Raw genomic sequence first — 20,745 nt, forward strand, 5'->3', positions numbered from 1 at the left:
ATGAACCAAGGAAAAAATAATAATAATAATAATAATAAAAAAAAAAGAACCACCGTATATAAATACATTCTTGTTCTTGTTAAAACTATGTTAACACCCCCCCACCCCACCCCCCACAATCCCCATCCCTAATCCTCCCGACTTCCCAGGGCCCACACCTGGCACTACCTTCTATCTAAAATATCTTGTATACATATGGATTAAAAAATAAAAGTAATATATCAAAAAAAAAAAGAAAAGCAGAGAAAGAAAAAAAAAAGGAAAAAAAAAAGGAAAGAGAAAAGAGAAAAGAGAAAAAAAAAAGAAACCACTCTTTGTGTTGATCTCAGCCCCCCATCTTTATCTATGCTTAAATAGTATAAATCATTCTATCTATGTTTTATTCTCATCTCTTACTTCTTTGCTATTTACCCCGACCTTCTGTAGGCTCTCCCGTTCCCTTCATAAACCTCATGATCCCTTCCAATAAGATTTAAGCAGCGTGGATCATGCCATATATTCAAATATAACTTTACAGACAAGTAATCAAACTTTCCCTTCTAGTAAAATTTAAACAACGTAAATGATCTTTCTTTACCCCTTTTTCAAACAATAATTCAAAATAATCTAACCAGATTTCCCCTTCTTAGTAAGGTTAAGCAGCGTAGATCAGATATTACCTTACACAGGAATCAATTTCTATCTTAAGATAATTCCAACCGACTTCCCCTTCTAATAGGATTTAAATAACTTAGTTCATTCCACATGTATTTTACCCTCATCCCCCACTTGTCTGATATTTACCACTATCAAATTTATACTACCATTTGTTTAAGATATAACTCAGAGCGATTTGTAGCATGAATCATTCCACATATTCCAATAATACTTTCAGCAAGAGTCAGTTAACCTTCTATTTTAAGGTAGTCGCTTCTAACAAAGTTTAAACAACATAAATCATTCCACATTCTTTTTACAGTTATCTTAAGATAATCCCAAGCGGCTTCCTGTTCTAATAAGCTTTAAACAAGGTAAATTTTGCCCTCTTCCCTTGCTTGTCTGGTATTTACCTCAAAGAACGTAGTTCATTTCACATGCATTTTACCCTCATCTCTTGCTTGTCTAATATTAACCACTATCAAATTTATACTAGCGTTTATTTGAAAAATAACTCAGAACTATTACAACCAACTTTCCCTTCAAATAAAAGTTAAATAGCATGGATCATATTCAAATAATACTTTCGGCAAGAGTCAGTTAACCTTCTATTTTAAAATAGTCCCATCTAACAAAGTTTAAACAACATAAATCATTCCGCATTCTTTTAACCACTATCAAATTTATGCTAACGTTACTTTAGAATCTAGCTCAAAGTAGTTTCACCCAGCTTTCCCTTCTGATAAAAATTAGTCCACTTTTTCTACCGGAGAGAGGTCTCAAACCCCCATTCAGTCCTCAACTTTAGGAAGTCTTTTGAAGTATCTAAATTCTCGATCTGCGTTCTTCTGCTTCTCCGAGGGAGGAGGGGCTACCCCCTCCATCTTGCAGCCGCATGGCCAGCCGTTTGCTTTCTCCTTCCGCTTGTCTCTCCTCTCTTCCAAGCGCGTCAGGAAGTCCCGCCTTCAGAATCCTACAATAGAAATCTTGAGCCTCCGAAACAGAATTAAGACGAAATCTTTGATTCTCAAATGTAACCGTGATGCCGGCAGGGGCCTCCCATCTGTATCGAATCTGTTGACTCCTAAGCTCTTTAGTTAAAAAAGTGTAATCCCTTCTTGCTTTCAACATCTGGAAAGGTATATCTTTGAAGACAATCACGTCCTGGTCATCAACTCGGAGACTGTTATTATGAAACTTTTGCACAATCGCTTTTCTAGATTCTTTGTAGAGAAATGTATAATTATGTCCCTCGGGAGCTGTCGCTGTTCCGCTATCAATGAGTTCTGGCGATAGATTTTCCGAATCTGCCCATCAAAGTTAAATCCCGGGCTTCCCAGCGCATGGCTGAAGGCTTCAGCAAAGGTCTGTTTCAAATTCTCTTGCTCCTTTTCACGGAATCCTCTGACTCTTATTGAAAATGCCTTCCTATCAAAATTTAGCATCATAAGCTGTTCTTCGTTATTTTTAATTTTTTCTTGTAAAATTTGAATATTGGTGGTCAAGTTAAAATTAGCCTTCTCCAGACTTTCCAATTTGTTCTCTATTTCAGCAGAGTAATCTGACAGGGCAGACACGGCTGCAAACGTATTCACCTTCATTTGATTAACTTTAGATTTTAGATCATCATAAAGTTGCAATACAAATTCCTTAATTTCTTGCTTAAAGGTATTAAGTATTTTAAAGAGATATTCCTGTGTTAAAACTTCTCCAGTAGAGGGCGTAGGAGACAAAGGCTGTGTTTCCAAAAAAGATTCTTTAAATTCTTTAGACACATTTGTAGCAAGACGCTTCTTTGATCTGGGTGCCATAATAAATAAACAAGTAAGCAGCGCTTCGCTCCCCTCTATTTCCAAAGAAAAAGAGTTTGTTTTGTTAAGGAGCGGTCTGCAGGAAGATAAACCCGGCTAAGTACATCCAGTAATCATCCACGGAGAGAAATCGCCATTTTGAAGTCTATTTAAACAAAGAAGTCTTTAAGACGAATGGTGCTGGTATTTAAGATAGTAATAAAAGCATAAATCTCACAGGGGTGGTACCCTCCCGTATCAAATCTAGCTTGAGAAAACTTTGTTTTGTCCTGGGGGGGGCTAGCCTGTCTGGGGCTGCCAAAAAAAAAAAGGCAGCTGAGAAGAACTGGCCGGAGATAAAAGCTCCGCTTCAGCTGGATCTAATCTCTTCCACAGCCAAAAAAAAAGAAAAAGGCTGTGGCTTACGAATAGACCCTAGTCTACGGAGCTATCCTCCCTGCCCCTTTCTTAGCCAAAAAGGGGTGCTATCTATGATCTTATTTAGATATACAGACCAGATCTCTGAGGAGCTCGGTGGAGCCCTCCTCGGCAACAGGCCACGCCCCCAGGAAGTCCAAGGTGACTTGCTTTATTTGGCCCTTTTTACCATAGAGGGGAAAGTGATCAAATCCCTGATTAGAGAACCAGGATATTGATTCTATTTATTTTTAATCCCCTCCATATGCAAATAAAATGGTCCTGCTTTGTGGTCTTGGCCTTTGTCGCCTTCTGAATGCAATCCTTGGTGCGTGCTTGCAAGACCAGGTGTGGCTTTTTTGCCCGAGGAAAAAGATGATGACCTTTTCATTTTCAGACAAGTTCAAATCTCATTGCAAATGGATACTCTTGCCTGTTTGTTTTTTTAGCCTGAACAAGTGGGACAACCTCAAGGAGATGAGGACCTCCCAGAAGAAGCAAGAGGAAAAGGAAAGGGGAAAGGAAAAGGAAAAGGAAAGGGGAAAGGAAAAGGAAAAGGAAAAGGAAAAGGAAAAGGAAAGGGGAAGGGGAAAGGAAAAGGAAGACAAAATCAGGTAAGAAAAGGGATCAAGTCTCAAAAATGACCCATTTATCCATCATTCCCATTACTAGCCTTGATCCTCTGCTATGCCATAAACAACCCAGAAACAATGTTGAAAACAAACTTCCAAATGTAGTTTATGCTGTAAATGCAGCCATTGGGTCTTGAACTGACCTAGTTAAATATGTTGAGCGAACCCAGTTGGACAGCAAGCTGCAGATGCAATTTATTGCATTCCCCTCCCCCAGTTCGACATTGTACTGGTTTGCAGGCATTACAATTCTCAGCTTGTCTAGCGAGGATGACTGAACCGCTATTACACAGTTATTGAAAGTCAGGTTTCTCGAATGGACATTAAAAGTAACAAACTTAGCAGAGAAACCGCCTGCTGCCAATTACCTCCAATAGACCGATTAGATCCCACAGATTAGGCCTCCTCCGAATTCCATCCACTGGCCAATGCCGACTGGTGACCACCCAGAGGAGGGCCTTCTCTGTGGCTGCTCCGTCCCTCTGGAATGAGCTCCCCGTGGAGATTCGAACCCTCACCACCCTCCAGGCCTTCCGCAAAGCCCTCAAAACCTGGCTGTTCCGACAGGCCTGGGGCTAATGAGCTTTTGTCCCCCCTCGAATGGTATGGTTGTTGTGTGTTTTTAAATTGTGGTATTGTATTGTTCGTGTTTTTTTCCTTATTTGTACCCCCCCCCCTTTGACTTGGGTTGTGAGCCGCCCTGAGTCCCCTTCGGGGAAAAGGGTGGCATAGAAATATAATAAATTCAATTCAATTCAATTCAAGAGATGGCTAAAATATCAGCATATCTCAAGGACCATTCCAATGAGAGACATAAATTGAAGTGGAGAAGATGGATTGACTATACTCAAAATAAATATGGGACGAAGAAATTCCAGATAGTTTATGACTGAAGAAACAAGGAATGATATAATCTGTTTAGAGCTAGCCTAGCAAAGAGGAGTTAAAGCTCAATTGAAAGAGGATATTAACTTTTTTTTAAAGTTTATTTTAGAATATTTTTGTTAAAGATTTATACCCTATATTGGTTCTGGGAAGTCGGGGGTGGGGATGTTGAGAGGTGGGGTTTGGGTGGGGAGGGTAGCGGGAGAGAAGTAAACATTTGTAAAAGTTTTTTTTTTTTCAAAATTTTCAATTAAAAAAAAGTTAGGTTTCTCTGATCATAGATAACTAATGGGATGGACTGTCTGTATTTTTCTAGAATGAACAAGGGGAACAGGAGGAGCAACAGTAAGCACTACTGGTAAGTTTTCTAATGCAGTATCAGTTTCCAAATATTCATGTCCAAGGAACTTTGGTCTTTTCCTACTGAAGGTGAAGATTGAATTGCAGTCTCCAATTTCCAGGGTACTGGTTTGCAGGCATGCCAGATTGACATGAAAGGGGGTGGGGTGCTCTGTAAATTAGGAATGGAACTGAATGGAATAGAACAGAACAGAACAGCTTTATTGGGAAAGTGCAATTGGACAGAAGGAATTTGTCACTGGTGTTCAAACTTGACAGCTTTAAGACTTGTGGACTTCAAGTCCCAGAATTCCTCCTCTCGCTCTTCATCTTGATGATGTGCGGATGGGTGTGGGGGAGGAAGCTGGAACCGGTTCTAAACGGCACGGTAGATTTGTGGAACCTCTTCTATAGAAGAGGTTAGGACTGGCAGGAACCCACCCCTGCGCGAGCCAGGCACGGACCGAATTGGCTTCCAACAGTGTTGGTTGTGCTCTTGGTCATCTCATCCTTCTGTTCTTTCAGGCGCTGCCAATGTTGGAAGGAAGACCAAGCTGTTAGACAACGTCCTCCTTTCATCCTGATTAGAAGTGATCTTAATGAAATCTACCAAAAAGTAGCGGTGGCTGTAGGAATAGTGTCTGCTTACTTCTGTCTTCTGGGTTAAGGGAGCTTTCAATGGCAATAAAGTAAAAGCATCATCCATTCTTGTCCTTTTATGATTTCAACGCCTAAAAGTGATCAAGCCTCAATCACATCAAAAGTCCACATGACCAACAGCCTCCTCTGTCTTGTAAGCCGAGCATCAGCCCTGAGACATAGGAAGACTGCCGCGCATAATCTCACCTGGCAGTGAGATTATGCTCTCGCGGCTTCTCACTGGAGTGCAACAGCCATGCTGTTGCCACTTCCAGGATGACATGAGTAGTCCTCAATTTACAACCACTCATTTAGTGAAGTTACGACGGCATTGGAAAAAAAGGATGTTTTTCACACCATTGCAGCCTCCCCGTGGTCAGTGTTCAAAATCTGAGCCCTCGGCAAGGATTTCATTCTTATGGCGATGGCAGATGACCTTTTAGATACAATGAAAATGAAAAATACTAACGACAGTTGCGGTGTCCCGGGCTCACATGATCCCCTTTTGACGCTTTCTGACCAGCAAAGTCAACGGGGGAAGCCATATTAATTTAACTGCCGTGTAACTAACTTTACAACTGCAGTGTGTTCTCTTAAAAAGTATGGGCAAGAAAGGTCGTAAAATGGGTGGGGGGCTCCCTTAACAACTGTCTCGCCTTGCAACGGGCATTTTGGGGTCTACTTTATGAGGACTACTTCTACAACGTTGTAACAAGGGAACAACACAAACCTATGTCAAATATCTTCTCTACATCTTGGCTTTGAAAAGCTGTTCAAAGCAGTTCTTCTAGGCCAGTGGTTCCCAAACTTGGCAACTTTAAGATTTGTGGACTTCAACTCCCAGAATTCTCCAGCCAGGGAACCACTGTTCTAGGCCCATGATGGCAAACCTATGGCATATGTGCCAGAGGTGGCATGCAGAGTCCTCTCTGTGGGCATGTGCACCATCGCCAGCTGTTCTTCTGGTACCAGGAGCAAACATGCGTGCTGGCCAGCTGGTCTTTGTCGGTGCCAGAGGGCCAGAAAACAGCCCCCAAAGTGCCCAAAAACGAGGCCATTTTTCAGGCCGTTTTGGGGAACATTTTCAGGCCATTTTTCGGGTCGCCATCACTGTTCTAGGCATATGGTTCAGAAAATGACAGAGGGTTGTTAAGAAGGAAGGTTTCTAGCTTTGGGAAAGCCACACTAGCAATGGAGTTCCCAGTCCCAATTAGGGCTATTAACAAAGGACTACCTGTGTTTAAATGTTCTTTAAACATTTGGATCCTGTTGCTGTTATATTTCACACACATACTTTTCAAAATCCCTACCCAAAGGCTAACTGGGAGCGTTTAGAAGCAAGATAACCAGAGAGCCAAATTATCTCCAGAGACTTCCAGTTCCACAAAAGTATTTTTGGATTTGGACCTGCTTTCAGATCATCCAAACTCTGGGAAACAGTTGAACGATGTAACAGATTGGGAGGTGTTTGTTTAATCCCAGACTAAACAGGGTCTAAACAAACTAAACTTAATCCTTTGGGGTTAGTTGATTGAGTCAATTGACACAATTTTCTTCTCCCTCTAATCCAGTTAAGGCCAGTGAGTTCCCCCATACCTTTGATGGGTGGCTTTTGACCAATTGTTTTTTGGAAGAAAGATGTTGGTTTAGCTTTTTTCTTTTGTTTTAAAAACCCTGCCATCTCTTGCCGAGGTGGCGCAGTGGTTAAATGCAGCACTGCAAGCTACTTCAGCTGACAGCAGTTCTGCAGTTCGGCTGTTTAAATCTCACCGGCTCAGGGTTGATTCAGCCTTCCATCCTTCCGAGGTGGGTAAAATGAGGACCCAGATTGTTGTTGGGGGCAATATGCTGACTCTGTAAACCGCTTAGAGAGGGCTGAAAGCCCTATGAAGCGGTATATAAGTCTAACTGCTATTGCTATTGCTAATAAACACTTTGACCAGTCATCCTGAGATTCCCATCATGCTCTGCAGGATGTTCCAATCTAGTCATTGAGGGAAGTGGGTGGGTTGCCTTGCAGAACAGATCAAAGGGTAAATACTAGTCTTGTAGCATCCGTCTGCAAGTTGTGGACCCAGAAACCACCATAGATTGTTGTTGGGGGCAATATTCTGACTCTGTAAACCGCTTAGAGAGGGCTGAAAGCCCTATGAAGCGGTATATAAGTCTAACTGCTATTGCTAACTGCTATTGCTATTGCATCAGGCTGAAGTTAGGACGACTAAATGGAGCTGAGCATTTACTGGCTGGATGCCCTTCCTGATGCCTACATGTAATTCACAGCAAATCAGTGGTGGGATTCAAATAATTTACCAACCAGTTCTCTGCCCTAATGACCAGCTGGGTAGGTGGGGCTCGGTGGTCATGTGATCATGTGGGCGTGGCCAAATCAATGTCACTCAGGTCGATGGGTACTTCGCCTTAGTTGTTACAATGGTATTAAGGGTTAACTGGAGAGGCAGTTTCTGTAAGCAGGGCAATAAAGATTAGGCTAGAAACAACACCAGAATGTTTCCTTCCTGCCTTCCTTACAGAATTAGGCCTGGAATGTGGACGGAAACAAAAGATTTCTTCCAACAACCGGTTCTCTGAACTGCATAGAAAGTTACCAACCGGTTCTCCCGGATAGGTGCAAACTGGCTGAATCCCACCACTGCAACTGATATATTCCTTTTGCGCCCGGAGAGAGAAATATCTGCCACTATCTCGGATCAAACTCACAGCTTCCTGATTGGGAGGTGAGAGCGCCACCTCTAGGCCACCACTCTGCTCCTTTCGAATTAATCCTTAAAACCATTTTAATCCATAGGCTCCTCTTAATCCATTGGATTGTAGATAGATTAAGTAGGTAATAAATTCACACTGAGGCACAACTGTTGTTCTGGAAGGTACATCGGTTAAGTCATGTTACTTTATTTGCAAAAAGAAGCTTTTGTATAGTCGGTATCAGATAAAGGTTCAACACCAAGTAAAAAGGATCATTTGAGTCGGCAATGATATCCTTGATGAAAAGTCTGGGCAGAGACCATCTGGACTGGGGATGGTAGGTTTTTAATACTAGAAAGAAGAAAATAAAACATCCTTAAGAGTTTGAATATCATGAGACTCTCAATAAGTACTCATCACCATTATCAATAAGATCTACCCATAATGATTAATTTCTCATTTATAGAGAAGGAAGCACTTGGTAACAAGTGGAGATAACAATTAGAACATTACGATTGTGCAGAGTTTATAGCCTGAAGTTGTTGATGCTGGAGACAAATGGCTCCATATCTGATTGGGAACTTCCCACTAGAAGCAGAATACCTGATCGGTTTCAACAAGGAAATTGTTCTATTTGTCTGTGCTGCTCCCTGATCCCCAGCCCTGGTTTCATAACAAAATGAATTTTATTTCAGGCAAAATCAGCTGCCTAATTCATGATTGATCCCATGATTGGCCGAAAGGGACTTTGGCCAGAGTTGGAAACCAGATTCTTACCAGTAGAAAACTACATAATAGAATTAAGCTTTTGATAGAGACGTTCAGAATTATACAAACTTACAAAGATTTCAGGTCCGTTATAGGTATTCTACAATACAAAAATAAATACAGAAAAGTGAGAAAAAAATCAGGACATTGTTTTTTTGTTGATTTAAAAAATCCTATCTAAGGTGAAGTCAGTGGTAGGATCCTAAATTATTAACAACCAGTTATCTGCCCAGTTGCTGGGTGGGCGTGGGAATGGTGGGCATGGCCTACTTGGCCTCCTGCACCATGGTGGGGAGATTTTTCACCCTCCCCGGGCTCATGTGGGCTCCAGAGGCCCTCCGAAAGCTGGAAACAGGCCCGTTTTCAGACTTCCAGAAGGCCTGATTTTTGCCCTCTCAGACCCTCTGTGTAGTCCCTGCACTTCCCTGGCATTCAAAACGGCCTGTGTGGAGACTCCTGGGAGGGGTGGGGCAGGGTGGGTGGGCCAGTGAGTCCTTCCAACTCCTGGTTCACCCCAACCAGTGTGAACTGGCTGAATCCCACCATTGGGTGCAGTACAGTCCCTCTTGAGCAGGGGTGTCAAACTTCCGGCCAGTAGAATGATCCCACTCTATCGATCAGTACTCTCCATGTCTTGCACCACCTCCTTCAGATCTGCCATGGTCATCTTTTGTAGTGTTCAGCCAGTGGTGGGTTTCAATTTTTTTTAGAACCTCTTCTGTAGGTGTGGCTTGCTTTGTGAGAGTGGCTTGCCGGCCATGTGACCAGATGGGAGCAGCTTGCCAGCCATGTGACCAAATGGGAGTGGCTTGGCAGTCATGTGACTTGGTGGTAGTGGCTTGGCAGTCATGTGACTGGGTGGGCATGGCCAACTTGCAAAATGTGGTGAAACTCACTTAACAACGCTCTTGTTTAGCAATCAAAATGTTGGCTCAGAAACTCTGGCATTGAAGTGTGCAAGTCTTAAAGCTGTCAAGTTACAAGACCCTTGCACCTCTAACCCTTTAGAAAAAAAACCCCAGGGGTGTTCAAACTTGACAGCTTTAAGACTTGTGGACTTCAACTCCCAGAATTCCTCCTCTCATTCTTCATCTTGATGATGTGCGGACGGGCGGGGGGAGGGAGCTGGAACTGGTTTCTAAACGGCACTGTAGATTTGTGGAACCTCTTCTATAGAAGAGGTTAGAACTGGCAGGAACCCACCCCTGTGTTCAGCCAATGGGTAATAGGGCAACCCCTTCTCATTTTTTCCACTGATCATTCCTGGCATGATGGACTTTTCAGATGAGTCAGCTCTCACGAGATAACCAAAGTAAGGAAGCCTTTGTTTAGTGATCTTGGCTTTAAGTAATGTTTTGGTGAGGTTTGGTCTCAGAGTTCTTCTTTATTTTTGCAGTCTGTGGGATGCATAACAGTTGCCACCGGCACCGCAGTTCAACGGAGTCCAGTTCTAAGATGCCTTTGAACTGTGGTGAATCTGCTCCAGGATTGTGTGAATCTCTTCTTAGGACTGCACAAAATTTTATCGTTTGTAGATGTCTGACATCTACTGTTGAAAGTGGGACTTCGCAACACTGCCTCTTAACCATTCACACTACTACTGACCATGAGGAGGAGCAAGATATAGAGAGAGCGATGTTTCTCAACCTTAGCAACTTTAAGATGTGTGGACTTCCAGAATTCTTCAGCAAGCCATGCTGACTTGGGAGTTTTGGGAATTGAAATCTATGCATCTTCAAATTACCCAGGTCGAGAAAAACTGAGATAGAGGCTCAGATCCTATCTAGGTTCCCGGTTTATCTCTAACCTGGTCTCTTCCTTCCTGCTTTTGTCTCCTAAGCAAACACACAGATAGGCATGCCTTCTCGAATCTCCTTGCTAGGATGTAGCTCTAGATACTAAGACTGTTCTTCCTCCTTTATATAGATAAATCATTTAAACATTAAAATAACAAGATCTATTTTGGTGATCTTTGAGAAGTTGGATTCTATTCTCTCTCTAAGAAGACAAAAGACATTCTCCAACACTTACCCCATTGTCATTGAAGCTGTTGTCACCAGCCTTATTGTTATCAAAGCTCCCACCATTCTAAAAATAGAGCACATGTTAGGGCAGTGATGGTTAACCTTTTTGGTGCTGTGCCCAAAGCGCATGCACACACTAATGCACACACGCTTATGTCCCAATCCATAAAATGCAATGCAAGCACCTACTGTGCATGCACCCCGCCCCACATGTATGTTCCCTGTGCATGTGTGCTCCCCCATACATGCACCCCCCCAGCCCCCATTTTGGCTTCCAGCTTGGTGCAGGAGGCTTTTCAGACCCAAAATGGGGCAGGGGAGGCTCACGATCTCCTGTTTCTCTCCCCAGTGTGTTCTAGTTTCCTCCTGCATTCCTGCCTCCTATGCAAAATTGCGTGCACACTGAACCGGCAGTAATGCCAGCAGCATCCCACCCCTGACTCAGGAGGAATATGCATGTCATCCCCGCCAAATGTTGACTCCTTTTGGAATTTTAGGATTGAATTTGTGAATACATACCCCTCCAAAGTGTCCAGAATTATAGCTGTTCTGAAACATAAAATGAAAACAACACAATTTGAAACTAAGAGCAACCTAATGATTCCATCTTATGACAATTAATAATTGCCCCACTATCTCCCTAATCTTAAGCTAAAGGTTCCCCTTGCATATATGTGCTAGTCGTTCCAGACTCTAGGGGGCGGTGCTCATCTCTGTTACAAAGCCAAAGAACCAGCGCTGTCCGAAGATGTCTCCGTGGTCATGTGGCTGGCATGACTAAACAACAAAGGCGCATGGAATGCTGTTACCTTCCCACCAAAGGTGGTCCTTATTTTTCTACTTGCATTTCTATGTGCTTTCGAACTGCTAGGTTGGCAGAAGCTGGGACAGGTATCTGTTATGCGGTACTAGGGATTCAAACCGCCGAACTGCTGACCTTTTTGATTGACAAGCTCAGTGTCTTAGCCCCTGAGCCACCACATCCCTAATCTTACCAAGCTGCTATTGGTTTGTTCATTGAATAAAGTTACAGAAACACAACATAATGGGAAACTGCCTATTGTAATTTTAAAAATAAAACATAAATAACAGAGATTGGTTATTTGGGACAAAATCTAGGCTTCTGTGGTTGATCAAGCTGATTAATGCCAATTTATTATTTACATGACATCTATATTATCCCCCTCATAGCTCAACTTAAGCATGTGCTGCAAATACCTTTCTTCAGTCATTGACAAATGACTTTTTACTCGGTAACTTTGAGAAAATAAGGATGATGTTTAGCTTTTGGATGAATCGAAAGAAAGGAAGTGCATTTAAGAGTTTCTATACAGCTTTCAAAAAATAGTTTTTAACCTCCTACTGAGGAATGAAGAAGACAAATTATCTGCAAGCCTAGTTATTCTGCTTACTTATTTATTAAATTTTAATTATTAAATTTTATACTTACTCCATTATCATTGAAACTGTTAGATCCTACATTGTTGTTGTCAAAACTGTCCACACTCTGCAAAGGAAAATAAAAAGAGCTAAGATATTTTCTTTTTGCTGAAGAATTAGAAAAAGCACTAGAAAGATCCCGGAGTTTTGTGAATATCAAAGAATTTAACAAACTGCAGGAGAGGAAGAAAGGATAGCAGACTGGAGGGAAGACCAGCCAAGTTGGTCAGAAAAGGAGGACCAGGGTAGATATGATAGTCTTCTTTTGCATTGAGCCTTCAATCCTGCCACATATTATATTGTGGGAAATTGTGAAGGGGGATTATATGGAGTGAGCGATACAGTCAAAATAATATTCCTTTCTCAGAGAGTCAAGGACATTTTGCCCTTCACATGGAGTGGCATGACTGTGAGGCATCTCCAGTTGGGACGGTGCCTGATTGGACCCTGTGATGGACATTTGGGTGCTGAGCAGGGACTTAAACTTTTGTTTGGATGGGGGGAACCTGGAAACCGGGGAGGGGAAGGGGAGGGAGGGGAGAAGAGAGGAAAGGAAAGGAGAAAAGAAGGAAGGAATGAAGGAAGGAAAGAAAGAAAGAAGAAAAGGAAAAGCCCAATGCATGACAGATGTGCTACTTAAATCCCTCCAGGACACTGATCCTTCTCCTCCTTCTTCTTAGAGCAGTTGATTATTTCTCTAGCCTTCAGACATCAACAAATCTAGAAGGCTCAATGGGAATGCCATCTTGTGGCTTGCCTTCTCTGGCTATTGAAATACTTGAAGTGGGCTTTAGTCTCATTAGATATGAGTGGTCCTTCTATGACCATCCATTAGCTACTGCAAATTCCCCAAAAAAGAAACAATTGACTGATAACTCTTATGTTACACACTCTTTAAAAACAGCAATGCTCAGTGGAGTCAGTTACGAATGCAGGAGCCCCAGTTCTGGGATATTCCATGCTCAATATGTGCTAGTTGTTCCTGACTCTAGGGGGCAGTACTCATCTCCGTTTCAAAGCCGAAGAGCCAGCGCCGTCCGAAGACATCTCCATGGTCATGTGGCCGGCATGACTAAAACCCAAAGCCTTGTAGATTCATAGGAGAGGACCTTCTGCTATCCTGGTCCAAAGCCATTTTGAGACTTATAGTGTAATAAACTCCTAAACTGAGGTTGCAAATGGATTGGTAGGTAAAGATAAGGGTTCCCCTTGCACATGCTAGTCGTTCCCAACTCTAGGGGGTGGTGCTCATCTCCGTTTCAAAGCCGAAGAGCCAGCGCTGTCCGAAGACGTCTCCGTGGTCATGTGGCCAGCATGACTAAACGCCCAAGGCGCACGGAACTCTGTTACCTTCCCACCAAAGGCGGTCCCTAATTTTTCTACTTGCATTTTTTACATCCTTTCGAACTGCTAGGTTGGCAGATGCTGGGACAAGTACTGGAGCATTATGCAGCACTAGGGATTCAAACAGTCGAACTGCCAACCTTTTAGTGTCCTAGCCACTGAGCCACTGCATCCCATATGAACCTTCCTTCACCCAAACCGCTCCTTACCCCAGGTCTAGCTGTGGTGCCTTCGAAAGTGAGGAGGCAGATAGCCAGAAAAAGAGCCACAACTTTGACTTGCATCTTGGTGTTGCTTCTGTCTTCCTTTCCTTCTGAAATAGGAATAGGGATAAAGCCACCTGATGCCTCTACTTATATTGGAAGCTATCATGGGCAGTGGCCACTGATATATTAAACTATCAGCACCTGTTATCATGAGCAAATTTGCCTCTGTGAGCCCAACCTGATTTATCCACAGAATGACCAAGCCCTTTCTTCCTTTCTTTTCCAACCATGCCCAAGATCCACAAATACTTTGCTCCTTATAGCTGACCACGCATCCATCTCCCCTTCCTTCATGGCCCTGTATTTCTTCTCTATTCCCAGCGCCCGAAAGGCTGTTACCTTCCCACCAAAGCTGGTTCCTATTTTTCTACTTGCATTTTTTACATGCCTTAGAACTGCTAGGTTGGCAGAAGCTGGGACAAGTCACGGGAGCTCACTCCGTTACGTGGCTCTAGGGATTCGAACCGCTGACTTTTCTCATCAACAAGCTCAGCATCTTAGCCACTCAGCCAACACGTCCCTGTTAAAAGAATAGGTTTATTTTGAGAATTTCTGATTTTAACTCAACAGGGGCAAAATAATAAGAGCAAGGGAAAGAAAAGACATTTTTTTTCCAAAATGTTTCTATCCCTTCCCCTCATCTTTCACAAATATATTCCTGGGATTTCGTGGGGTTCTCCTGTTTAACCCCATATTAGTTTTCTGAGATCATTTAAATCTCGAGGAAAGGAAACCATATTTTTTCGATACCAATGGCCGTTCAGTTTGCTTAATTAACCACACACACACACACACACACACACGTGCGTGTGTGTGTGTGTGTGTGTGTGTGTGTATAAATGGTTATATATATATAAATGGTTAATTAAGCAAACTGAATGGCCATTGGTATCGAAAAAATATGGTTTCCTTTCCCCAAGATTTAAATGATCTCAGAAAACTAATGTGGGGTTAAACAGGATATATATTCTCTGTTACTAGTCTCATAAGGAACCACACTGGGTGTATCAACTGCTTTGTAATCCTAGCAAATATAAAATACCAGATTATTAAGAGGCCCACCTATTTTGACTTTAACAAGGGAGGAGGTTAAAGGCGATAAGAGGATATGGCCTGTTTGAACTCTAACAACCCCTAAAATAACAGCTCTGAAGAAATAGATTTTAGAGCACACGACCGAAGAATTATCAGGCGATATTGACGTAGCCAGAACTGAGTATAAAGGACAAGTAAACCTGAAAAAGATTGAAAAATCCGTGAAGTGCAGGAGGAAGACAAATGAAATCTACAACATAAATTTTGGCTCTCAATTGTAAGTCAAGGACCATCTGTAGTTTTTGCTTCGTTGGTCTTGTCCAAGCTGATATTAATCTGAAAGGAATTGAATGCAGACTTAATTTTAAACTCAATGTTTCAGCATAGCTTGCAATCAAATAGTCCCAATGATGCCTTACATGTTTAAACAAACCGCACATTAATTAAACAAATAAACAGGAAGTAAGAAGTGCATTTTGTCATGTTAGATGACAACTAGCTATTGCAGGTAGTTCTCAACTTACAGCCAAAATTGGGCTCAGAGTTTTCATTAGTAAGCAAGGCAGTTGATAATTAAGTCATCCCCTCCCCTGGGAAGGTTATGACCTTTTTCTTGTGGTTGTTAAGCAAATCATTGTAGTTGTTAAATGAAACGTTGTCAAGGCGGCCTCCCTTAGTAACCAAGAAAGAAACCACTCAACTCCATTTTGCAGAATTAAGAGTACTTTTACTGGTCATGAGTAGATAGCATGGAAAGTTGGAGGGGGGCGAAAGAAAGGGTGTATGGAGGGTCGAAGAGGTACATTGGGTTTCTATTTTGGGGGGTATTGTTGACAAGAGGAATGGCTGTGTTTATTGTTTAATGTTATATGGCCCCGGTTATGCACAGTATATATGTGACTGTACGAAAATGAAATGGAAAAAATAAAAACACATTTACAGAGTAGATAGCAGCTAAGCAAAGCAAGATCTAAGGCAAAAGCGTCCGTAATCATAGATATCAATAGCAATAGCAATAGCAGTTAGACTTATATACCGCTTCATACCTCTCTAAGCAGTTTACAGAGTTAGCATATTGCCCCCACAGTCTGGGTCCTCATTTCACCCACCTCGGAAGGATAGAAGGCTGAGTCAACCCTGAGCCGGTGAGATTAGAACCACTGAACTGCAGATAAAAGTCAGCTGGAGTGGCCTGCAGTACTGCACCCTAACCACTGTGCCACCTCGGTTCTTATGTGACCCAACCCCTTCCCCCTGGTAACCCCATCCCATAGTCAAATCTGCACATCCCACAGGTGCCATGTGGGAGACATCTTCAAAAAGCATCATCAAGTTGGTATGCCAGACAGTTGGCCTTGGCGTCAAGTCCTCTATCTGCAACATGCGCAGTAGATGGTGAGAACAACTCCCTTTTAACAGTCACTCCTGTACTGATACCTCCCCACCCAAATACCATGCCCCCCCCTTCCCCGTTTCAATGGCAGCCAAAAGCAAGCAGCAAAACAGAGGCTGAAACATGTGGTCACGAAGCCAATCTGGCTTCCCCCATTGACTTGGCTTGTCAGGAGACGGGTGGGAAGGCTGCAAATGGCATTCACACGACCTTGTAACCCTTGTAAATGCAGGTCAGCTTCCAAGCATTCCAATTTTGATCATGTGACCATAGGGAGGCTGTAAGGTGTGAGGGACCAGTCATACGTCCCTTTTTTCGGTGCCTTTATAACCTTTGCACCGTCACCAAACAAGTGGTTGTAGCTTTATTACAATTATTTACAATAATAAGATTGTGGTAAAAAGGTCCTTTTATTTACATCAATTGATTGATTTACAGGTAGTAAATTGATGATTTAAATCACTGGTAGTCAACCTGGTTCCTACCGCCCACTAGTGGGCGTTCCAGCTCTCATGGTGGGTGGTAGGGGTTTTGTCCTATACTGAAGCACTTTCCTTTTTTTTAAATTTAATTGACTTTTTTAAAAAAAATGTCATAGCATTATTTAAAAATTTTCATTAGGTTTTCATAAAATCACCATTACTGTGGAACCGGTGGGCGGTTAGAAAATTTTACTACTAACAGAGATACAAAAGTGGGCGGTAGGTATAAAAGGGTTAACTATCCCTGATTTAAATAATTGATTTACTACTTGTAAACCAATTAATTAAATAAATAAAAGTATCTATTTAACCCCCAGCTTGTTAGACCATTCCCGCACGGAGAAGCCCTTCTTTACCCCATGGTACAACTGTTTGGGAATCAGAGAAGGGAGTGGCAAAAAGAGGAAATGGATAGTCACATCTAGGCGCCATGGTGGCGCAGTGGTTACAATGTGGTTGTGCAGGCTACTTCTGCTGACTGCCGGCTGCCAGTAGTTTGATTCTCACCATCTTAAAGTTGACTCAGGCTTCCATCCTTCCGAGGGGTCTAAAAGCGGGACACAGATTGTTGGGGGCAATAGGCCGACTCTTTAAACCACTTAGAGAGGGCTGTAAAGCACTGTGAAGCAGTATATACAGTAAGTCTAAGTGCTGTCGCTATTGACACTTTGGCTTCATCCTGTCCACTGCAAATCTGGAATAAAGGTTACTTTCTTAGTTACTATTATCAGCTTCTTGTTTCGGTTTCCCTGGAGAAGAATCAGGATTTCAAAGTTCAGCTCCTTTCCTGTTTAGTAGCTGTGTCCCTTTCCCAATGAGGAGAGCTGATAAGCCATTTAAATAGGGAGAAAGCCAATAAAGTTTTAGTCGATTAGTTAAATCCCCAGGATCTTTGAACTTTGCGATGTCATAGTGAGCACGTGATCCTCTCTACACCTCTTACTTCCTGTTTATTTGCTTAGTTAATGTGCAATTTGTTTGAACCTGTAAGCCGTTGTCGGAACTATTTTATTGCAAGCTATGATAAAACATTTTTTTTAAAAAAATTAAGTCTGCATTCTATTCATTTTAAATAAAAATCAGCTCTATTCATTTTAAATAAAAATCAGACCAACAAAGCATAAACTACAGGTTGGCTCATGGCCACAATTGAGAGCCAAGATTTATGTTTTCAAGTGAGACATTTGTTAAGTGAGTTTTCCCCATTTACCACTTTTCTCGCCCCCGTTGTTAAGTGAATCACTGGTGATTAAGTTAGTAACCTGGTTGTTAAGTGAATCAGGCTTCCCCTCCCCCCTGGAATTGGCTTGTTGGTAGGTCACAAAGGATGATCACATAACTTTGGGACCCTGCAACTGTCATAGATATAAACCAGTTGCCAAGTGTCTCGATTTTGATCCCGTGACCATGGGGATGCTGCAAAGGTTGTAACTGTGAAAAACGGTCCTAAGTCACTTTTTTCAGCGCCGTTGTAACTTCAAACAGTCACCCAACTGTTGTGAGTTGAGGACTATCTATACACAGATGATGAGGGTATTTCATTGATATTCTTCTTTTCCCATAAGAGCTCAACACAGCTCAAATCTGAAATTCCTCTATATCTAATCACAATAACTTCTTTAAGTGGGTTGAGTGCTACCATCTCAAACTGATCCAGTAAGTTTTCATGGTGGAAGGTAAACCTAAACCTGGATTTAGGTTTCAGGTTGAACATTAGGGAGACTTAATCTGATTCTTATGGGTACTTTTTTTCCATTCGCCCTTGGTGTAGATGTGTTTTATAAGGTTAGTTCCCCCTTGGGGGGCAAGAGGGAATGGTATAGTTTTGATTGCATTACAATCTCATCTTACAGCAACAAGTGCTTCACAAACATAAGGTAATTATATTTTCTTCATCTTCCCTGGAGCTCCCAGGCAGCAGATTGCTTTTTATTTTTTTTAGCACGGCGCAGAAAAGTTGGGATAAAGTAAAAGTTCTCCCAGGCAGCAGATTGCTTTTTATTTTTTTTAGCACGGCGCAGAAAAGTTGGGATAAAGTAAAAGTTCTGGAAATCTAGCCCTCATTTTGCTCTCCCTCTTCGATCACATCTACCCACTTTAAGACAAAGGGAAGGGAGAGAGGGGAATCGGATGCTCAGCATCTTTCATGCTTTTGCTTTAGCTCATCAAAATAGGCTGTTGTGCAGTCAAGGTGTTTTTTTTTTAAGGAAAGAAGACTGTCATTCCCATTGCAATATAAATTCATATCTCTTGGAAAGTTTCATGGTGTCATCAAGAAAAGGTGACTCCCTCTAGGTTACTAATAATATGGATCTCCAACAGTGGTGGGCTTCAAAAATTGTTCAAACCTACTCTGTGGGTGTGGCCTCCTTTGTGGGAGTGGCTTGTCGCCCATGTGACCGGATGGGAGTGGCTTGCCACCTATGTGACCGGATATGAAAATGCCGACGACACTTGTCAGAACCACCCCAAATTACCTCACACACAGCACTGGCATGCATAAGAATATGATGTAAACTTGTTTTTTAAAAGGCATCTTTGGTTTGCGTTAAAACAACTTCAACACACGCAATGTTCTGATTGCACCACAAACGCAGTAGTCATCTTTACCTTCCACAGAGGCACTGAGTTTTATAAATATGAGCATGATAGTGTAGAATAATCATATCCAAGGACCAGTGGTGGGTTTCAAAAATTTTTGGAACCTCTTCTGTAGGTGTGGCCTGCTTTCCGGGTCCACTGGTGGAACCTCTTCTAACCGGTTCGGTAGATTTGACAAACCGGTTCTACCGAATAGGTGCAAACTGGTAGGAACCCACCTCTGATCTCCAAGGCCATTGATCACATTTTTCCCAGCACCATAAGTCAGGTATCTGATGGATCATTATTAACAGAGTATCCACAGCTGGCTGCCGATGTCCTGCTGTAATGGGCAGTAGAAATAACCTTGAGGGACAGGAGGAAGAGCCACAACCAAGGCTAAGATCAGACAAAAGAAATCAGAGAGATTTAATTTGGAGAAAACATCTCAGAATGCAGAATAACAGAGTGGGAAGGGACCTTGGAGGTCTTCTAGTCCCAACCCCCTGCTCAGGCAGGAAGCCTTACACCATTGCAGACAAATGGTTCTCTTATCTCCTTTTTAAAACTTCCAGTGTTGGAGCATTTACAACTTCCGGAGGTAACTCGTTCCACTGATTAATGGTTCCAGCTATCAGGAAATGTCTCCATAGTTCTACAGTAGGTTGCTTCTCTCCTTCATTAGTTTCCACCCATGGATTCTTGTCCTGCCTTCAGGTGCTTTGGAGAATAGGTTGACTCCCTCTTCTTTGTAGCAGCCTTTGAGATATTGGAACACTAATATGACACTCCCTAGCTCTCATGAACACGAGGAGAGGGCAGGAGGAAGCACATTTAGATTTACAAGATTATTGTTATGGTAACATAATAAAGTAGTATTTGCATTCATAATTCTGGCCTCTTAGTTTGGTCTATCTTGAAGGGCTGATATCATGAAAAGGAGGGAGGAGCAGATCCGAGGCACTTAATGAAATTGCATTTTTATCCACAGACACAGAAAGGACTGACAACATCTTTCCACATCAGACTTTTAATGCATTTTAGCACTGCCTCTTGCAGCGAGTTTGCTGTCCTTACAGATTTAATGCAAGGCAGGCTCAGGGCCCCGATTCTCCTCCCTCCCAGCATCATCTTCTAGTAAGGAAAACCACATTCCTCTATCCTGGTGCTTCTTGACCTCTCAGCGGCCTTCGATACCATCGACCATGGTATCCTTCTGCGACGACTAGAGAAGGTGGGAGTGAGAGGCACTGTTTTACGGTGGTTCTCCTCTTACCTCTCTGACAGGTCGCAGTCGGTGTTGGTCGGGGGGCAAAGGTCAACCCCTAGGCCCCTTAAATGTGGTGTGCCACAGGGTTCGGTCCTGTCC

At 42.5% G+C, this 20,745-nt stretch overlaps 1 protein-coding gene across 1 annotated transcript in view; it reads right to left on the reverse strand.

Moving 5' to 3' along the window:
• LOC116515586 (free fatty acid receptor 3-like) overlaps positions 1 to 20,745 on the reverse strand; it is a 32,230-nt gene that overhangs the window by 6,828 nt on the left and 4,657 nt on the right. The window contains exons 2-5 of the mRNA XM_032227707.1: positions 17,153 to 17,164; positions 13,830 to 13,933; positions 12,287 to 12,343; positions 10,844 to 10,900 (exon numbers count right to left, since the gene is read on the reverse strand). Coding sequence (XP_032083598.1) covers positions 10,844 to 10,900; positions 12,287 to 12,343; positions 13,830 to 13,933; positions 17,153 to 17,164 — 230 coding nt within the window. The remainder of the gene's footprint in view (positions 1 to 10,843; positions 10,901 to 12,286; positions 12,344 to 13,829; positions 13,934 to 17,152; positions 17,165 to 20,745) is intronic.

Source organism: Thamnophis elegans, chromosome 12, assembly GCF_009769535.1.
Source record: "Thamnophis elegans isolate rThaEle1 chromosome 12, rThaEle1.pri, whole genome shotgun sequence".
NCBI classification, from domain to species: Eukaryota; Metazoa; Chordata; class Lepidosauria; order Squamata; family Colubridae; genus Thamnophis; species Thamnophis elegans.